General features: G+C 38.7%; 1 protein-coding gene across 8 annotated transcripts in view; it reads right to left on the reverse strand.

Annotated features, from left to right (window-relative positions):
- Positions 1-15067, reverse strand: part of WDR33 (WD repeat domain 33) — a 101799-nt gene that overhangs the window by 23408 nt on the left and 63324 nt on the right. Inside the window, exon 8 of one of the 8 annotated variants that reach the window (XM_081142015.1) lies at positions 7924-8687. The exons of the other annotated variants lie outside the window; for them this stretch is intronic. Within the exon in view, the coding sequence (XP_080998141.1) occupies positions 8605-8687 (83 nt within the window). The 3' untranslated portion in view covers positions 7924-8604. Of the gene's footprint in view, positions 1-7923; positions 8688-15067 lie in introns of those variants that run through there. 8 annotated transcript variants of the gene reach the window in all.

Here is a 15067-nt window from a genome sequence, read left to right on the forward strand (position 1 = left end):
TATCATGACCTCCATTTTATAAGTGAAAAGAGGAGGACTGGAAGGGTTAAGTAATGTCCCAGGTTCCAAAGCCAGTCAATGGGAACAGGAGCTGGGATCGGAGCCTGGTCTATAGAATTCCAGAGACAGTTCTCCTAACCACTGTGCTAGAACATGAGGTCCAATGTGATAGATTAACTGTGATTAAGAATCACAAAAGTGAAAATCAGAATCTATAAAACTGAAAGAAATGACCTTTGAAAAATTGAGTGCTGGCCAAAGAGAGTTCCCAGAATATGTTATACAGCAAAATGCACTAAGCAGCAGGTAAGAAAGAGGTAAAAGCAATGGGAACAGCTTCTTCTCCAACCTGGGTCAAGTCCAGCTCCTATGAAGGTTTAGATGGGAAAGAGGGAGGGTGCAGGAAAACAGAAAGCGGAGGAGAAGGAAGAGGCGGTTCCAGAGGCGATGGAAAGTGAGCGTGTACTAACTCAGAGGGGAGTGATTCCCATCTCAAATAGGCACAGGCTCTCTGAAGACAGCACCCCACGCTGGCAAGCACGCAGGGAGGTACCAACTATCTGGAAAATAGTTTAGCAATGTGTACCAAAAGCAAGAAAAAAGTATATAGCCTATAACTCTATAATCCCATTATTTCAGAAAGTATCATAAAAGAATGGATGTCCAAAAAACAGTTGTGTACAGGATATTTACGATACTTATTTTTTTAAAATATGTCTTTATTGATTTCAGAGAAAGGAAGAGAGAGAGAGAGAGAAACATTAATGATGAGTCATTGATCGGCTGCCTCCTACACACCCCCTACTAGGGATAGAGCCCGAAACCCAGGCATGTGCCCTGACTGGGAATCGAACCACAACCTCCTGGATCATAGGTCAACAATCAACCACCGAGCCACACCGGCTGGGCTATAATATTTAATTTTAGGTGATAATGGTCCATTAAGTTTTAAAATTTCCTAGCCATGTCTTTTTAGGATCAAATCGTTGGTAGCATCAAAAGTTCTTTTTTAAAATATTTTTTAAAATTTTATTTCAGGGAGAGGGAGAGAGAGAGAAACATCAATGATGAGAGTCATTGATCAGCTGCCTCCTGCACACCCCCTACTGGAGATGGAGCCCACAACCCTGGGCATGTGCCCTGACAGGGACTGAAACCATGATCTCCAGGTTCATGGGTCAATGCTCAAACACTGAGCCACGCTGGCCAGGCACAGTAAAAGTTCTTAAGGCAAGCAGTAGGCTGGAGGCCTGAATTGTATTTCTATTTAATTTGTTCATCCTCAGTTCTTTTAAAAGAAAAGAACCACGAACTCTCTCTTCCCCTTTCCCTCCTTCAGATCCCCATTTCAAAATAATGTACGTTCATTGTAGAAAATGTAAAATCAGAAAACACACAGAGAAGAATTACCTTAATTCCACTCCTCAGCTTAATATTGTTTCTGTTAACAGTCTGATATCTAGACAACTTGCTTTTTTTCTGTCTGTAGAAATACGTACAGTCACTCATGTTATTGTCTTTTACAGTGATGTCATCAGGAATGCTGTACACACAGGTGTTTTTTGTTTTGGTTTTTTAAAAAAAAAAAATTAGTATCATGAACGTTGTAATGCCATTTAATTATCTATAGTATCATTTATAATAGGTGCACCATATTCCATTGAGCAGATGTGCCATAGTGAAACTTATTTTGTACTGTATTTGTTATTGCCTATTCAAAAAGCAGGCTGTATCATCAGGATGGTGTGGCTCTGTGGTTGAACATCGACCTAGGATCCAGGAGATTGAGGTTCAATTCCCGGTCAGGGCACGTGCCCAGGTTACGGGCTTGATCCCCAGTTGGGGGTGTGCAGGAGGCAGCCGATCAATGGATCTCTCATCACTGATGTTTCTTTCTCTCCCCCTTCCCCTCTCTGAAATCAATAAAGACATATTTTTTAATTAAGTATTATACATAGATATGTATCTATTTTTACCAAATTTTAGGGGGAAAAGCATAAGAAAGCACTTTTAAAATGTGACATACTATGCAAAAAAAGCTCATATTCTTAGCAGCCATCTCTACACTCACCTTCTCTGGGATACTTTCATTACATAACAAAAGCATGTCTGTTTAGTTTAAACAAATATATGCAAAAACATAAAAACTATCAATTCATAAAAAGGAACAACAAAATATTTTTTAGTTGCTTTAGTTTTGTTTTGTAACGTTTTCTAAAGTGTATTTAAGCAGAATTCAAGCAAGTGATGAATCCTGTCCATCGTTTTGTTAAATGAATTTACCCACATCCACATACACCACTAACAGAAGTCAAATTACACTGATTCTTGGATAGTATTTTATTAGTCACTGTCCTTAATAATAAAAATACTACTACTAGCAGCTGGCTGGTGTGGCTCAGCAGCTGAGTTGACCTAGTATCCAGGAGATCAGAGTTTGATTCCCGGTCAGGGCACATGCCCGGGTTGCTGGTTCAGTCCCCAGCAGGGGGCATGCAGGAGGCAGCCGATCAATGACTCTCATCATTGATGTTTCTCTCTCTCTCTCCCTCTCCCTTCCTCTCTCTGAAATCAATAAAGATATATGTTTTTTAAAAATACTACTAACAAACATATATACTTCTTACTTATGGTACTATTCTAAGCAAAGTATACATAGACTCACCATCTTACGTAAGAAGAGTACAAAGTACAGAGAGGTTAAATAGCTTGCCCACAATCACACAGGTGGTACGTGGCAGAGTAGACATCCTAATGCAAGGAGCTAGCCCTGAGCCACTGCCCTCACATGTACCCCACACTGCCCTCATGTTTGCCCTACACTGCCTTATTAGATGTGAACAGGTTATTCGAAGACTTACAGGAGGAAAGGAAATCAAAACCATACACCATCTCATTTGCTTCGATAATGCACAGACTTGATGAAAGACAGTGTGTAGCAGACAGGGAACTAGGATAGGAGGGGAAGTAAGTATTCAAGCGTTTATATTATTTCATTTTTGAACCATGAGCATATTATTATATACTTTTTAAAAATTAAATACAAAACATTAAGAAAATATGTGCAAAAAAATATATGCAGCATGTTAACATTTGTGGCTTAATGAGACACACATCCAAACAGCACACACATACATTTGCTCAAAAATGCACAAAGTGTGTCTTGAAAAGTACACAAAAATCTGACAATACTAATTGCCTCCAAGAAGGGGAACTAAGTAGTGGAGGAACAAGGGTAAGGTGTTTTCACGGTAAATTGTTTGATAATTTTAAAATATTGAAAAATGGGAATAATCTATTGAGAAAAATAATTTACTAAATAACAGTAGATTAATTACGTCTGGAATGTGAGTAGGAAATCTTTATAGGTAGCATATAATATTTTTATAAATTTTTTTAAAAATGAAAAAAGAGGCTGCATGGATCTAGAGGATATTATGCTAAGAGAATTCAGTCAGAGAGAAAAAGACAAATACTGTATCATTTCACTTATATATATAATCTAAAAAACAAAATAAATGAACAAAACAGAAACAAACTCACAGGTGCAGAGAACTCATGATCACCAGATGGAGGGTGAAGGGGGCGAGGAAATGAGCCAAAAAGGTGAAGGGATTAAGTAGTACAATTGCCAGTTATAAAAATAGTTGGGGGATGTGAAGTGCAGCACAGGAGCAACAGCGGCTAGTCTGGTAACAGTGCGCACGGTGTCAGGTGGGCACTGGACCTACCGAGGTGATCACTTCGTAAGGTATACAAATTTCTAGCCACTGGGCTATCCAACTGAAACTAATATCATATTGTATGTCAACTATAATTTAAAATAAATTTTTTAAAAGGAAAAAAATTTAAAAGGGAAAATAAATTGAGCACAGATGCAGATGGATATGCAACTGCTCCGTTCCTCAGAGGAAAAAGTCACTGAATCCCCAATGAGGTAACAAAAACTACTTGAAATGACAGAATTCTACGTAGTCATGTCAATGTCGATATATTTAAATCCACAAGGATCAGACCAGTAAAAACTTATCCTAAGAAAATAATTTTAAAGGGTTTAAAAAAAAACTTTTATATTTAAAAGATTGTATTTGAAAGCTTGTTCATAATTGTGGAAAAGTAGAAACAAATTTTAGAAGGGAAATGATTGAGCTCTACCAGCCAAAAAATGGGAGAAACATACAATGATAGAGATGAAGACTCTGGGAACAACAACAAATACTCAGGAAATAATGTCTTTTAAAAAGCAAAACAAAGACATGCACAAACTATGCATATGGCACGAGGGCGATTAAAATGCATATATACAATTACAAAAATGTAGATACAGATAAGCAGGAAATGAAAATTATATTGGGATAGTAGGAAAAAAGTAAAGTTTTCCTGTTCACATGTACTCTGTCATATTGTGGTTTTAAGCATAAACAACATGGATTACGTTTCTTCTGTGTGTGAACTTCTTGATATGGTTTTAAAATGAGAAAAAACAACAACACTGAATGTAAGTTACTTTGCTAGGTAATATTTTCTTTACCAAATTAGCACAAATTGAATTTGGTGACACCCACTGTTAATAAGAGAGTAATGGACCCTCTCATCCATAATCGGTTGAAAAGTAAATTAGTCCCCCTTTGGGGGAGACCATTTGCCATTCGTTACAGAAGGGAGGACTACAGTGCACAGCCTCTCCTCCTGTAACTCCTCTCCTAGGAATTTACCCCATGTCTGTAGCTATACATACACCAAGATTTATGTACAAAGATATTTATTACACCTCTTTTGAATTTCAAGACTGGAAAGAACCTAAAAATGAATCTCTGAGGGGTGATTTAGGAAAACTTAAGTAAACCCATATATTGAATTCAATACAGCTGTTAAAACCGACGCAGAAAGAGGAAACTTTTGGGGGTGATAGAAACATTCTGTACCTTGAGTATAATGGTGGTTACAGAATGAAGCGGAGAAAAGGGACCTTTGGGAGGGAATGAAATGTTATATATCTCGATTATGATGTATATATTTGTCAAGGGTCATAAAACTGTACACCTAAAAAGGGTGAATGTAATCATGGGTAAATTATACCTCAATAACTGACTTTTTAAAATTATAAGCAAATAGCAAGGTGTAATTTAGTCCCATGTGTGAAAAGGAAACTTAACCTGGTAATGATTTTTTTAGGGAGAAATGCTGTGGGAATGAGAAGGCATTTATTCTTCTGCACTATGGGATATTTCCTTTCTACTGGTTTCTAACATGTGCTTTTATTACTTTACTTGATGGAAACTGCCCTTAGTTTCCCTCTATTATATCAATTATCGCCCCCATCTTCCAACACAGAACTGGCCAGTGCGTTGGTCTGGGAGACGTGCTGCAGAGCCTCCGTGGGGCGTTGTGTTACCACTGAGAGTTCTTGGACTCAGTATGGCTGAGTTAAGTTTCAAGGATACCATGGGTTTTGTGGTCTGGTATGCCAATACATACAAACTTAAATTTAAATAAATTATTATGTCATAGAAATAAGATCACGTGTCAAACACATGGCTTATCAGTTTCGACCACTAACCCTTAAGAATGCCTCTGCACTTTTATCATTTCAAAGGTCCAGAACTTCAGGACAAAATCAAAGTTCTTTGTGATGCTCACACACAGAATATCCAGGAATGTAGTATTTGCAATACTGAAGCAAGGAGACTTAATGATAAATATATTTAAGTGACAACTGGTTTTATAGTCTAGTGACCTAGATTTTTTTTTCTTCCTTCCTTTATTGATTGATTTTAGAGAGAGAGGAAGGGAAAGAAACATTGATTTGTTGCTCCACCTATCCATGCATTCATTGGTGTATGGGAGGACACTCCAACCGAGCCACCCAGTTAGGGCCTAAAAAGATCTTGCTCAAGATTTTAAGACGTAAAACTTTAGGACTAAAAACTTCAAGTACTTAAAAAAGTGGAATGTAACTAAACTTTTCAGAATCAAGCTTGTAAAAGATAGGAAGATAAAACTCTCACCACCACCAAACCTGCTCTGGATCGTGTAATGCCTCCTACAGGAACTGATGTGGCCCTGTGTGGACTGACAGTAACCTACAGGTTGAGTAGGAGAAGCACAGTCCTCAGCAGGACGGCAGAGCTTTCAAGAAGCCAGTGAGATAGGCATGGGGTTACCAACTGGACTGTGGTGTCCTGGGGAAAGGTCACAGTGCCTTATCTATACCTGACAGCAATTAGAAATAGAGGGCGTGCTTAAAGAAAGATTTCAATGTTGAGGCCTGCCAAATTCTAAATTAAGAGATTCCAGCTGCAAATCACTAAAGAACAAGATTGTCATATTAAATCAACGTGAGGAATTTCCTTTGAATACTTATACTTAAGAATTTAACCTGCACTGCCCAATACAGTAGCTATTTAGCCACATGTGGCTATTTAAATTTAATTAAAGTTAAAATTAGGCTCCTCAGTGACACTAGTGACATTTCACAGCTCAACAGCCATATATGACTAGCAGCTAGCATATCAGAAAGCACAGATACAGAATATTTCCATCAAAAAGCCCTATTGGACAAGACTGATTCAAAGTATAGTTAGCTATTTTAAAGAAAGTGTCTCCTTAAATTCCCATAATCGTGTTACTTTTATTCACTATCTCAGCTACACAATAAACAGCAATAACAAAAAAAAATTATCTGCAGTTGACTAGAGCTAGGCAGGACTGCAGTTATCCTGCCCTGTAACTGACACACTTCCGTACACCTTGCCATGTCTCAGAACCATACAAGAAAAAATCAGGGGTAAAATCTAAAAACACACATAACTAAGAAGTACTTCTTTTAACCATCCGAGAAATAATCAGATTGCTTCTGAAAACCAGGGTCTTGAACCTAACTCCAAAGAAATTCCAAATTAATCTAAACAGAGTGGGGTCTATCTTTAGAGGTTAAGCCGAGAGGGCAATGAATTTTGCATCATTTCTTAGCTAAATATTCCCTCAGAGTCTGAGCGAAATTATAGTGACAGGACTAGCACCTCTTGAAGACAGGTGGCATTGCTTTGTGGATTAACCTGTGCCTGATATATCGGAATTGTTTAACTTATTTCATAATAACTATTTGTAAAAAAACAGATATTAACTGTACATTATAATTTATTCCAAACGGAAGATAAATAATTTTACTGATTCTACATGATCATTCTTTCACTCATTAATTTAAAACAAGTGTGCACGACATATACTGGGCTCTACCGTGGGTGCTCAATCTCTAAAATATGTGATTACACAAAATGAGGATTGGACACTGGAGAAGTATTTGTAGAATCACACAGTCCAGTTATAATCACTTTTAAGAAATTTAACACTTAGAATAAAAAAGATGTCTGAAAAAGACTGAAATTAAGCTAACAAAATAACTAATGTAGGTTTTGGAGAGACCTCCACAAAGTAAAAACAGAAAAATCTTTTTTTCAAATGTTACATAACTATGCCTGAAATAGCAAGGTACAGAATACCAAAAAAAGATTGTCCTAACTAATGAAAAAATACTTAATGGGTATGTTTTTTAAAGGAGATCCTAAAAATACAGAAACTCCTTAATAAACCCTAAATTCTAAAACTAACAGGGTAGATGGGGTAGTCTTTAGCTACTTGGTGAACAAACAGTCCTAGACTTACTTTCTACTCCAGAAAGTGGAGCCTTCCCTGTCATTTCCTCTCAGGCCCGTGAGTGTGCAGTGCAATGAAGGACAGGAGCCGGTAAGGAAGGACTGGTTCTGAACGCTTCCCTGGCTTCTGTGGAACTGTATGTAAACTTTGTGTCCCTCAGCAGACCCTGCGCAGGGAAACAACCCTGCCTCAAGACAATGATTTGACCCCAAGGCTGGGTGAACAGTCTGAAAACCAATATACAGAGTTTTATTTGAAGGTCAGAAATAGTGTCCATTTTCCCGTTTTATTTTTCCTGGATCAGACCATTATATGAACAAATCTTAAGAAAAATTTCTTTTATACATAAATTACAAACAGCACCAAGATTTTCTAATACAGGAAGAAAAAAAGTAAACAATTCAAGTACCATGTTGTACAACATTAACAGCTGAGTAACTTATTCAAGAAAATGTGTAAAACATTAAGAACAAACTCAGGCTACTTCTAGCCACAGAACGTAAAATGTTAACAGGTCAGTTTAAGGCAAACGGTATGTGTAGCCATGGTCCACAGCCAGACACCTCAGTAGATCAGGGAACTCATGAATTTAAAAATTTAAGGAGCATAAGTAACTTGTATGCTGGTCAATTTATTAGCACTTTACCTGTCTTTTTTGTAAAATTATTTTAAACTTGACCCAACAGTTAACATGAACTGGAAGTGATTACTACCAGTAACTTTGTCATCTAAATCTAGAAAGTTACATTAGTAAGAAACTATAAAGTTAATTAGAAAGTCAATTCTGGAAAGAGTACACCTCTAGGCAGTGTTTTCACAGAGCATGTTCCAAGCAGTAATAGAGCACAGATTGATGGGGAAAGGGGTTCTGTGGTCAAATAATTGGACAATGCTTAAATTCAAAAACTGACAAGTTTCTTTCCATGTCTGAGAGCCCCTTCAGTGCTTTCAAAATAGACTGCAAATCTGTAGGTGAGAGTGGCCATGGGCTTCTTTTCTCAGACCACCTCCAAGTCCTTCAGGAGACGAACCTGGGAAATTTTGAAATGCTAGCTTATTATGTTGTCTGGCAACAAGCCTAAATTCAGGAGAGTGGAAACCTCTGAGGAAGGAGAGGAAGGCATTCGGGAGGAACCTGTAAAGGGACCTTTAACCATACCTGTAATGTTTACTTCTTTTAAAAATATCAGAGGTATCGCAAAATGTAAGGATATCATAGCCGAGTGGCAGCACAAAAGTGCTTATCAGGTTATAAAAAACTGGGACATGTACAGTGTCAGAAGAGCACCCAAATAAACTCAAATGGAATAAGGAGACAGGTACATGATAAGTTTCCAATCTCTTACTCAAGTCACACATTTAATTTGCAAATGCAAGTAAAATGGCTTCTATTTATTTGTATTATGTTTTTACATGGGAGACTAACAAAGGCTGCCCGAAAAGAAATTGTCAAGCAGGTTAACAATTAAAATAAGCATACATCTTGCCCAGTCAGAGGGGCTCAGCGGTTGAGCCTCGACCTAGGATCCAGGAGATTGAGGTTTGATTCCCGGCTGGGGCACATGCCCGGGTTTTGGGCTCGATCCCCAGCTGGGTGCCTGCAGGAGGGAGCCGATCAATGACTCTCTCATCATTGATGTTTCTCTCTCTCTCTCTCCCTCTCCCTTCCTCTCTCTGAAACCAATAAAGATATATTTATTAATAATGAAATAAAATAAATACACATCTTGTAAGATCAATGCCATATAACTACTTCCGGCATCAAAGTGAAAATTTTTTATAAACATATGACTAAATATGTAATTCCTGAGTCCAATAAAAACATATATAGGCGTAAGTTTTGCTGAAACTCACTCGTGAGAATTCTGTCAAACATACATTACGTGGGGGAGGTGCATAAACAGAGGAAAGCACTATTTCCGCCCTGGCCAGTGTGGTTCTGTGGTTGAGCGAAGGCCATTGGTTGGATTCCTAGTCAGGGCACATGCCTGGGTTGTGGGTTCAGTCCCCAATTGGGATTTGTACTGGGGGCAACCAATTAATGTTTCTCTCTCACATCAATGTTTCCCTCTCTCCCCCTCTCCCTTCTTCTCTCTCTAAAATCAATAACTTTTTTTTTAAGAAAAATGGAAAGTGTTTTTTTAGAAAAGTACTATTTCCAAGTTTAAATATTATATTTAGAAAACTCTTGAGGCGTATGAAAGGGAGAAAAACAATCAGGAAATGATTGACATGACACTTCTTTCCCAAGTCAATCCTTGATATTCTTCAGTTACAATAATCAGAAAGAAGCAACTCTGCGGCATGGTTTGTGCCAACCAGCAAATTCCCCTTTGTTGGCTTTTTTTTTTTAAGTATTTAAAAAATTATAAGACTGTTTTGGATAATATTCATCAAAGAAGCTTAAAGGGAAGGAATGCAACAAACCAATATTCTTTGAACCTCATTGCTGTTGTACTCTCCAACTGCTTATAGTAACAACCAGTATGACAAAGCACTTTCAGGCATCTGCCTGGGCTGGAAGACACCGGAACCCCATGCGTAATGCAGAAACCAGCAGCAAAGTCCTTTGTAAGAGGGTACGCTGGGGGGGGGGGGGGGGTGTCAGGTGATTAAAGGTTCTCTAGTAACCCTTTCTGTACACAGTCATGACCCAATAGGAATATAGAGCTGATATAAAATTCTTCTAAAGGGTTAAGAAAAGCAGCATATAGTCCTGACTTGAAAAACTGAAGATATGTTAAAACCAAAAACACTGTCAAAGAATGCTGGGAGTCTGACAGTGCCAAGACCGCTAGAAAGAGCAGTGCCTACGCCCCCTCAACAGTGGAGTCACTGGTGACAGCAGATACGCTGGCCAACAGTGAAGAGAAGCCGTGACTGAAACCCCTACAAGAAACTTTAAATGATCCTTTAGGGAACTTCTAGGGTGGACTTTCCTTCTGAAAATGATGTAAAGAAGTAAACTGATTCACCCTCAGCTGGATTAAGGACAATTTTTTAAATGTGAAAATTAAGATACATAAGAGTATCAAACAACTCTGCCAAAGATCCTAGTCTTCATAGCCATGCAGGCACACCACCAACTGGACTTGGACTCTCAGTGTTGCCACAGTCCTTTTGGCTACAATTGCACCATTTTGGTAAATGTGGGTCCCTGTAATCCTGTCCATCTACTACCGCTCACCTCTTGGAAGGACGGTAACAATGGCAACATTATGGAAATTTACCTGTATCTAAACAAAGTTATGTGAATCCCTAAATTCTGCTAGGGGTGGGTGTCTATCACATGATGCCCAGCAGACTGTGTAATTCCAGCTATAACTAAGAATTTTTTCTATATATGAATAAATTGAGATGGCATTATACTCCAATTAGATTTTTGTTATTAATCCTCACACATTTTTAGAGAGTAGAAGGGAGGGAGGGAGAGGGAGAGGGAGACAGAGGGAGGGGGAGAGAGGCGGAGACTCGGGGGGGGGGAGAGAGAGAGAGAGAGCGAAAGAAACATTGATGTGAGAGACATATATTGATTGGTTGCCTCCTGCATGTGCCCTGACTAGGGCAGGGGATTGAACCTGCAACCCAAGTACGTGCCCTTGACCAGGAATCGAACCTGTGGCTCTTTGGTCAATGCAAACGGCTAAGCCACACTGGTCAGGGCTCCCATTAGATCTTGATAATTATCTCTGTCTCAAAGAAGAAATCAGATAACTGAGAAAACTTGAACTGGGAGCTAGTTATATAACCTAGTTTCCATCATAGTACCAATAAAATATCTATGAGTCCATGATCATATCAATCATTAAATAAATAAGAGGGAGAGAAGAGTTGAATCTCTAATTCATGAAAATACCAAGTAACTTTAGTTACTCAACCCTCAGGGATATAAAACCTAAATCCCTACCTCTTCAGTGTGAACTGTGCACCATGACTTCCTTCCACAGACTACAGTATGGAAAGGGGTTGGGGGAGAACTAGCCTTACACTGGAGAACTCTGGGAAACACTGCCTCAACCTGGTATCAAGGTCAACATCAAGGCATGCTGATAATCTACACCCTTCTTCTGATGCGATGAAAATGGCACTTCACCTCTGATCTTCCTCCCAAAATCCCATAAAAACAAACCCATCATGAGAAGAAAAAAAATCAGCTAAATTCCAATCGAGGAGCATCTCAAATTACCACAAACTTCTCGTCAAGACAGCAGGTAGACAACAGTGGGACAAGTTCTTGACAGAGCTCAAGTAGGGGGAAAACTTTGAGGCTAGAATTCTCTATCCAAGAAAGCCTCACTGTAAATGTAAACATGAAATAAAGACATTTTTTTTTTTTTTTTAATTTTGCCCATAGACCTCAGAAAGGAAAAAAATGAAATGTGAAAAACAAGTAATGCTTATTAGGAAATGTGAAAATCCAAACCACTTCAAATTAAACATAAAAAATACCAGTATTTCCTTGTGGAGGTGTTTAAAATCTGCATCTTCTTTACCTTATTGAATGAATGGATGAATGAAAAAATATCGAGAGAATAAATACATTTATACACATAGTATTAAAAACTACAATTGTGTTCTTAGGGAAAACAAATCAATGTTTTATTCTCCCCTCCACACTGAGAGTTCCAAGAATAAATTATGAAAATTCTTATTTCCATGTGCAATCTGCTATCCTTCCCTCCATAAGACGTAACCAAGAAGCAAAATCAGCTTTCTTCAAGAGGAGCACAGGTGCAGTGTCAAAACACTTTTATTTGGAATTAAGGATATGTTAAATATGATTTAATTCATATATGGACTATGTTTAGTGCTCATATGTGATACAGTGGTTGATAGTAAATCTGGAGTGAACCTGATTCGTTTAAATCTCAGATCTCACCCCAACCGGTGTGGCTCAGTGGCTGAGCACTGACGCAGGATCCAGGAGATCACAGTTCGATTCCCAGTCAGGGCACAAGCCAGGGTTGCAGGCTCCATTCCCAGTTGGGGGGGGGGGGGAAGCAGCCGATCAGTGACTCTCTCATCATTGATGTTTCTCTCTCTCTCCCCCTTCCTCTCTGAAATCAATAAAGACTGAGGGAGGCAGGGGGGGAGGGGGGACCACTAAATCTCAGATGTCACTTACCATTTATGGCCTTGTGTAACGTACTTAACCCTTGTTACGCCTTAATACTCTCATGTGTAAATTGAAGGTTACTCAATGATTGCATTATTTCAGGAATCACTAGCATCATGCCTAGCACACATTTTGAACAGTGAATAAAAGCTCTTATTTTGAAATAATCTCTGCCCTGAAAAAGCTCATCATGAGGATAGTTATTTCCATACACTCAGTTATCCAGAAAGAGCTGTTGAACAGAGTATGGGAAAGCAGAAAATGGCTCAATTTAAGAGTACTTTCCCAAAGTGAGACTTCCTAAGACTTCGCTTAATTTTAGTTTTCAAGTGACCCATGAAAAAAAACACTGTTCTAATTAACATCCAATCCAAGTATTACACTTGATCTAGTGCCATCCCTCCTCAGAACTGGAAAACCTAAAAAGGGGGCCATCATTGTCTTAATTATGTTTTAAGTAACTAAGGAAAACAGATAATACTTTTGATATAACAATATTGATTCCACTAAATTAAAATGTAGTCTCCAATAGTAAGATAATACCAATCACTTCCTTTTATATTTATGGAGTCAATGTTTGAAGATTCCCTCTACAGCACCGGCCCTCACACCGAAGGTTGCAGGTTCGATCCCTGGCCCTGGTCAGGGCACGTGCGGGAGGTAACCAATCAATGTCTCTCTCACATAGATGTTTCTTTCTTTCTCTTTGTCTTTCTTCCTCCCTCTCTGCCTCTCCCCCCCGCTTCCACTCTCCCTAAAGATCAACGGAAAAATATCCTTGGGTGAGGATTAATAAAATATTAACTCATTTCTAGGGAAAAAGAAACCTATAGGAAAAATACTAGGTTTAACTCAAGTATCTCTCTCAATTATTTTACTTGATCACTTACCTCTAAATCCCCCAGTGCCGTGGATTATCTTAAGCTTCAAATACATGATTAAAAATTTAAATAGATACCCTGGTCGGCGTGGCTCAGTTAGCTGGGCGTCGTCCCATGCACCAAAAAGGTCACTGGTTCCATTCCCGGTCAGGGCACATGCCCAGGTTGCAGGCTCAATCCCCAATAAGGGGCATGCAGGAGGCAGTCAATGGATGTTCTGCTCTTACACTGATGTTTCTCTCTCCCTCTCCCTCCCTCTCTCTAAAAATCAATAAAAATATTTTTAAGAATTTAAATATGTACTATTTCTTGAGAAATGGAGTAAAAAGACTACCAGGAGAGAAGAGAAATTGTGTGCCTGGGAATAAGTCATGACTTCAGTACTCAGTGAGATGATATATGTAAGTTCCTTCCCAAATTACTGTCAAAGAATTACAGTGATGCACTTATTTCCCAAGACTGATAATGATGCCAAATTTTATCAAAATTTGAAAAAACTTCAACCCAAATGTGAGCATAGCTCAAAAACAGATGGGGTCATTCTGATGAATAAACCAGAACAGAGAAAAATAAAAACCCAAAATACAAAGAAGGTTGTTAGGGCCTTAAAAAGACTCTAGACTCCGTCACAGCTCAATGACACAGGCTATAACACTGGAATGAGGGTAATTACAGAACTCTCCACAGAGCAACTTGCCAGGCCCCTCCTGACTTCCCATTTATATAGAACAGCTTCCCTTAGCTAAAGCCAGACAACTAAATCTAAACAAAGCAAAGTAAAAGTTTGGGAAGAAACCCCATAACTGGATTTAAGGTTGCAAAGGAAAGTAGTACACTATGCCCCTGAAGGAAGGAAAGGAGGACAGGAGAGAACCAGAGAAAGGAAGAAGAGACAGGAGAAGGAAGGAGGAAAGGGAAGAGGCAGAGAAGAGCATGAAAGGCAAGTCCACCCAAGAGTTGGGCGCACGGGAAGCAGCCTTTTTAAAAAAAACTACACCTATACATACAGTTAAAAAACCACATTCAGAGAGAAAAAACAGGTTACATACAAAATAATGAGACTCAGAATTATATCTGACTTCTGATCAGCAAAACTGACAGAAGATAGCAGAGGCCTTTAAAATTCTGAGAAAAGATATGCTGTTTACAAGAGACCCATCTCAGAACAAAAGACTCAGGCTGGAAAAAAACCTTCTGGAGAACTTTGAGAGATTGACAGCAATCCAGTCACAGTAGGGGACTTTAACACCCCACTGGCTTTATTGGATAGATCTTCCAGACAAAAACTCAACAAAGATACAGTGACTCTAAATGACACACTAGGTCAGATGGATTTAATTGACATTTACAGAACATTCAACCCCAAAGCTGCTGAATATACATTCTCAAGTGCACATGGGACATTCTCAAAGAC

Source organism: Miniopterus schreibersii, assembly GCF_964146895.1.
Source record: "Miniopterus schreibersii genome assembly, chromosome: 7".
Classification (NCBI taxonomy): Eukaryota; Metazoa; Chordata; class Mammalia; order Chiroptera; family Miniopteridae; genus Miniopterus; species Miniopterus schreibersii.